Source organism: Poecilia formosa, unplaced genomic scaffold (genome assembly GCF_000485575.1).
Source record: "Poecilia formosa unplaced genomic scaffold, Poecilia_formosa-5.1.2 Scaffold500, whole genome shotgun sequence".
Classification (NCBI taxonomy): Eukaryota; Metazoa; Chordata; class Actinopteri; order Cyprinodontiformes; family Poeciliidae; genus Poecilia; species Poecilia formosa.
Window position 1 is genome coordinate 241,146 of NW_006800439.1, and position 6,179 is coordinate 247,324.

At 36.6% G+C, this 6,179-nt stretch overlaps 1 protein-coding gene and 1 long non-coding RNA gene across 5 annotated transcripts in view; one reads left to right on the plus strand and one right to left on the minus strand.

Annotated features, from left to right (window-relative positions):
• Window positions 1-625: 625 nt before the first annotated feature.
• On the plus strand, window positions 626-4,532 carry LOC107834008 (uncharacterized). Its single transcript, XR_001659786.1, has 2 exons — window positions 626-4,374; window positions 4,411-4,532. It is a non-coding gene; the product is annotated as an uncharacterized LOC107834008 (long non-coding RNA).
• LOC103156785 (sorting nexin-19) overlaps window positions 1,565-6,179 on the minus strand; it is a 69,264-nt gene continuing 64,649 nt past the window's right edge. For all 4 annotated transcript variants that reach the window (XM_016664621.1, XM_007578956.2, XM_016664620.1 and 1 more), the window contains one exon: window positions 1,565-4,922. In XM_016664621.1, the coding sequence (XP_016520107.1) occupies window positions 4,799-4,922 (124 nt within the window). In that variant the 3' untranslated portion in view covers window positions 1,565-4,798. The remainder of the gene's footprint in view (window positions 4,923-6,179) is intronic.

Here is a 6,179-nt window from a genome sequence, read left to right on the forward strand (position 1 = left end):
AGAAGGTATGGAAAAAAACATTTAGCATGATTTACACAGCATGTACTCTAAAAGTTAAATCATAAAGGGAAATCTGCCAAATTGTAGTTGTATTGAGAATATGTTCAATAAGATTTTGTCTTAGTGGTAAGGAGATTGCAGTAGGGGTTCAAACCATGTCCATGTTTAGCCACACTTCTTCATTCCTGTGTTCTAGTCCTATACTTATCCTGAGTTTTGATATCAATCTCGGACTTAAGAGGATTTCTCAACAATGCATATTTGGCCTCCAACCTCCTCCAATCTCTTGTGTCGTATTCCAGGACTGGAGGCTCAAGGGAAAGATTCTGCTTCTCTTCTGCTTTGAGATCAGCATTCACACACACTTTTGTTGATGTTTCAATTCAAAACCCCAAATCTGCAAATTGTACCAAATTAAGATAAAACTGATGGATGACATCAGCTTTTTCATGTACACAAAAAAGTAAAAAATCATAATGCAGACATCATATTTGACCTTAAAGAGACTGGGCACATTTCTGAAACACATCAGATAGTGAAAACCTGCCTGAAAGTCAGATCTATTAAAACCTTGTAAAACATTCCCCATGCGCTCCACGAGCCGGGACAATAACACATGCAAACAAAAGCTCAAGATTTAAGACCTCATGCTTTGGTAACTTTATTATGCAGACACCAGAAAATATTTACACATCCACTAATTGTAGCGCAGAGAAACACAAGAAATGGAATCCAAAGAAGTGGCCAACATGTCAGGAGTCAGCAGGACAGCAGACCTGTAGCGTCTCTATAGCTGTTTAGTTTCTCATAATCAGTTATAACATTACAGAATCCCCTGACTGTACAAGCAAACTGTACTTTACTGATCTCTTGTAAAGTACAGTGGCAAATAATGAACTTTATAGGTCTAACTAAGGTGTGAGTGTTCCCAGGATTCGAGGAAAAACTAGATTTATGATGTTGTGAATCTGAACCCCTCCCCCCTCCTCAAAAAAAAAGAACTATTACTATTTTTATGTGGAACATTATAAATTTAATTTGGCAAGCAACTGCTCCTGTTACTGGCTTTAAGAAAGATATTAAGAAATGCACTGAATGTCTACAAACCTAGTGCCTTACACCAAATGCAGGCACGTGCAGAATGGGGTGGGGGGCTGCCGGAGGGAAATGGTGGGAAAAACCCGTCTTCTCCTTCAAACACAGAAATGCTTCGGCTCCAGAGAAAACTTCTGACTTTAACTTTACCAGGCGGCCCGTGCTGGACTAGATGCAGCCAGAGTTGGCCCCACCGCTGTGGATCAGAACCAGATAAACGGTACCACGACACACCTCAAAGCCCCAGTACCACCTGCTGACTGTTCGCTTTCTGCTGCACCTTAACATAACGTGACAACCAGGCAGTTCACACTGCTGCTGACAAATTGGATAAAATTCACCCCATAAAGCCTGAACAAACAAAATAGCCTCTGTTCTTCCTACTAAGAAAGTCAACATCACTGTTTAAATATTGATTTAGTGAAGTCTGCGGAAAGGGGGCCAGGGTAATTGGCTGAGCTTAAAATCATGTGATGTATTTCTGAACAAACCCAGCTCAAACACAAAGATTACAGATAGCATCAGATTGTAGTCATGGTAACATAATCAAACTATCAAGAAGATTATTTGCACTTTTACAAAGTAAACTTCCTAATTAAATTCTAAATGTGCAATTTATTTTTTTATCTCTGCTGAAGCCATTAAATAAGATTGAATAGCATTGTCATACTCAATAAACAAACGGTAAAGATTTAGATATATGGTTTGTGTTACAATACAAGCATTTATAGGGCCCTAGACCTTTAAGATTTTTTAGGCTGACCTATGAAGACACTGTTACAGTAATTGACTAAACTTAAATACATGGATGTTTCTCAAGATTCTGCTAAATGCTAAATCTAAAGACAATAATTTAATTGTCAACCTTACAAATCTGGATCTTGCAGAGGTGATATCAAAAAATTATGTACATTTAATCCCTCTGAGCTTTTTTAGTGTCTGCATCCTATGGATGTTAAACAGTCAGATATGATTAAGGTTTATTTTGTAAATGGTCTGTTTAAAAACTACAGTATCAGATCAACACAGCCCTCCAGCTCTGTCAGCAGCAGAAAATTATACCTATTGGGGAAAACATAGACTACATTTGCTTTGCATTGCTCCCGCATGATGACAATGATACAGTATGATCCGATCAAATATTAGATTTTACCCTAATATGGGTTGTTGTTATGATGTATGATGTTTTAAGATCTTGTTCAATGTGCCCTTTCTATCTTTGAGCCCTTGGCCTTCCAAAGGTCTCTGCACGGCCCTGACCAAATGAGTGACAGTCTGCAATATGTACATTATGCTATACAGCAAATACAATTTTCACTGGCCATGTATTGGTAGTTCATTGTTTATTAATGTATTATAGGAAATCGGAATTAAAAGATGCATTCTTTTATTTTATTTCATTTTAATTTTTATCCAATTTTAAACAAATCTTCATAAAATATGGTTGCCAAATAAATTCACATGCATCCTGTAAGCTTTCATCTGGTAACAGGATGAAACTGACCCTTCCCTCACATACAACTGCCTAACACAGCCCAGATATTTTTATAAAGTGGGGTTTTGTTGAGAGGTTACACGGAGTCAACATCTCACTTGAAGCAGAGAATCCTCCTAAGGTCCAACAGCTAACCATGCTAGATCTAAACCAAAGCAGATTTCTACGATCCTAAAACTGTGACAATGTTGTAGCAGTTCATGCAATGCAGTTTAAAAACATCTTAACCACTGTCAGACTTGCATTAAACCACTAATAACCTCAGAGTTCATTGTTTAGTAGAAAAAAAGAAAACACAATCCATAATGACTTTAACATGCAAAACATGGACCGTGAAATGGATGCTACAACAATGTAGTGTAAATGTTTTACACTAGAATTGGTTTAGGACAGTAGAAATGGGCTTTCTTCTTGGCCCTACTCTGCTGTTAGCTTATTAGTTAAAAGTAATCTAGATTTATATAAAATAAAGATACCAAAAGAGAAATCCACAAGTGTCAGGCACTGGTTGCTTAGAACCTTTTTTTTTTTTTGGCTTTTTACCTAAAAACAAGTTAGTGAATTTTGTATGTATTTATTTATTGTCAAGCTAACAAAGAAGATAAATCTAAACTAAATTGTCAGAAAGAGTTTATATGTTAGCATTATCACATCTTATGGACGAAAGTCAAGACTAGCTTAGTTTAAATACAGCATCAAATAAACAGGTTCATGAAAACACTGAATAATAATAATTATAAAGAAAAAATTGAATTAAAGGCAAAATGAAGACAACTTAATGAGTGCAGAACACCAGAATGATATTCGATCTGTAACATCTATCATTAGCTCATGACGCTTTGAAGGAAGAAAACGAGCTGCTGACTCACTGAAGTTCCACCTGTCTCTAACGGACACACATAATAATAGTAATCATGTGTGTTGTAACAAACATAATTATATTATTTGGAGAAAAAACTTTCTGTACTTTGTCACCCATAAATGCCATCAACTGCTAAGGCAATCATTTCAAAGTGCAAAACATTCAACTGTATTAATAAGGTTGCAACAAGATCCTTAAGGGAACAGATTGGATCTTCTGAAGTTTTTTTCTGAAACATCTTCCATCACCTGTAGTAGAAAGACGACATATTGTAGTCAGTTTGTATAGACTGCTGATTGCAGCCATTTAAAATTACTGAAAAATTGAAAATGTTTCTGTCCATGCAACTATAAAGCAGCAGATGTACACCATGCACATATCTTTAATAAGGGGCCATTCAGTTTTTCAGTTGAACAATGTTACAGCAGTCTGCAACATTGACTGCTGTCAATCTTACTGTGGGCCCTGTCCACAGTAACCCAAATATTTAGCAACGCAGAGCCTAAGTACTGCTTCAGCAATGCTAGGAATCTTTTTCCATTTTTCTTGTTCTATTTTATGTATATACTGTAGACATTACCACCACATGCTGGTAAACCAAAGGGTTCACAGACTTTATCAGAATCTAACAGACCATGTACCGTACATTCAGCTTTCTTTAAAAAAAGAAAAGATGGCAGTTAAACATGTTGCAAAGGCTGTTGATCTGGACCAATACAGCCAGCATGACTCAACAGATGGAAATGTTGCGTAGTATCACAGGTATCTTTTCACCTGACAAAACAATGACAAACTCATCAATGGGCAATTGTAGAACTGTGAATCTACTACTACAGCGTTGTGTTTCAGTTCATATCCAATTGTGTTAAATAAGTAACCCAGAGTGCTGTCGTCCAGATGTGAGCCTTCCACCATGATAAGGGTGGTGATCAAGCATCTGAAGACAGTTTAGTTAAAGTTGGCAAATTACCCAGGCAGGAAGAGGCCAGATTTGGAGATGGGTGAGGTTTTACCACATGTTCGGATCAGAACAAAAGATACGCTGGTCTCTGGGATCAAACACAAACCGGGTGTGGTTTACAATAAACAGCAGATTGAAATTCAACATGCATGTAACACTGTTAAGTAACTTCAGTAACTAATGTAACTATGTTACCTTAGCAGGTCACCAAAGTGATCCAAGGAGTTTAAAATGTGCACAGAAGAAGGTAAACATGATCAGAAACAACAACTGTCACACTAATGACCCGACATTATTGGAACAGGAACATTCCCCTCGCTTTTCACCACCAGATCAGTTAGGCTGAAGGAAAGAAAAATTATCGAGCTGCATTTGAGTTCTCTTCTCAAGTCAGCATCTTTTCTGGGTTCTTAGCGAGAGTCTGCAGGAGGCTTCTCTGGAAATCTTCCTCTGGTAATTCAGGAACCAGGAAGTCCAACAGAAGGTCAAATATACAGTAGACCAGGTGTCTGCAGAAACAAAACACAACTCATCACCATCCTATTTTCAGGAACTGTTTCCATTACAAATGTGATCAAATTTGGTTCAATATTCTGCCAAGGTCTAAAAAACATAATTTCACAATTGTAGTGGTTCTATTAAATAAAAAAAATAAATTAAATAAAAATCACACAAATAAGCTTGTTCATGAAATGAGTCAGTAAAAAGCAGCGCAGATGTAAACAGTAACATGATCATTCAGCCATTAGCAACCTGTCAGTGTCTTATTCAGGCGTTGGAGCAACAAGCCCCTTAAATGGAGAGGCTACATATGCAGCGTTTTGGGAAAATTGTAGTTAATTTTACAGAAGAGCTATGAATTCAACATGATGGAATGACCAACAACTTCCTGTCATCCTCATTGTTTGCACAAAAAAGTGTTTTCATTGCAGTTTTGCGAAATACATGCATTTTGATTCGACCGAAAAACCACCTCATCCAAACTATAGACTTCTTATCAAAAAAGTACTTTTTCAAATTGCCGTGTTTAAATTTTCATATTGGTGCATCTCTACAAGACAAGTTTGTCAGGTTTTTATTGGATTAACACAAAAATTAAACTATGTTTCAGTCAGGTTCTGGGTTGTTTTGGGTTTTGGATTTATTGAGTCTAGTTTTTATTATTATTATTATTATTATTATTATAGTAAAATAACATAATAATAATAAATATTATTATTATTATTAGATTACATCAGCCTCATTTCTGTTTTACCTTAGTTCAGTTCTTAGTGATTCTAGTTTATGTTTATTTCATTTCTATTTATTCTTTGTTACTCTTACATTCATGTTCTTAGTTCCCTTTATTAGCTACAACCTGTTAGCTGATCAGCTCAGGTCTTTTGTTCCAGCATCACCCTCAGTGTTTAACCCTTCTCCTGCTGTCACTTCTTCTTGCTGGGTCCTCTTGTTTAACCCTCGAGGCATGGGGTGGAAGACCCATGATCTATTACATATAACCACAATTCCAATGAAGTAGAGACATATAAGATATGAATAAAACTGAATATCATGATTTACAAATCCTTTTCAACCTATTTTCTCTTTTAAAAGGTTTTATCATCTGGATCAGGGACTGCAGGCAGAAATTGACACTTGGAGCTGGAACTTGATACAGTGAATCTCTCTTCTTGTCTACTGTATGGTCCCTGTTTTAAATAATATCATCCATCCATCCATCCATCCATCCATCCGTCCATCCATCCATCCATCCATCCATCCATCCA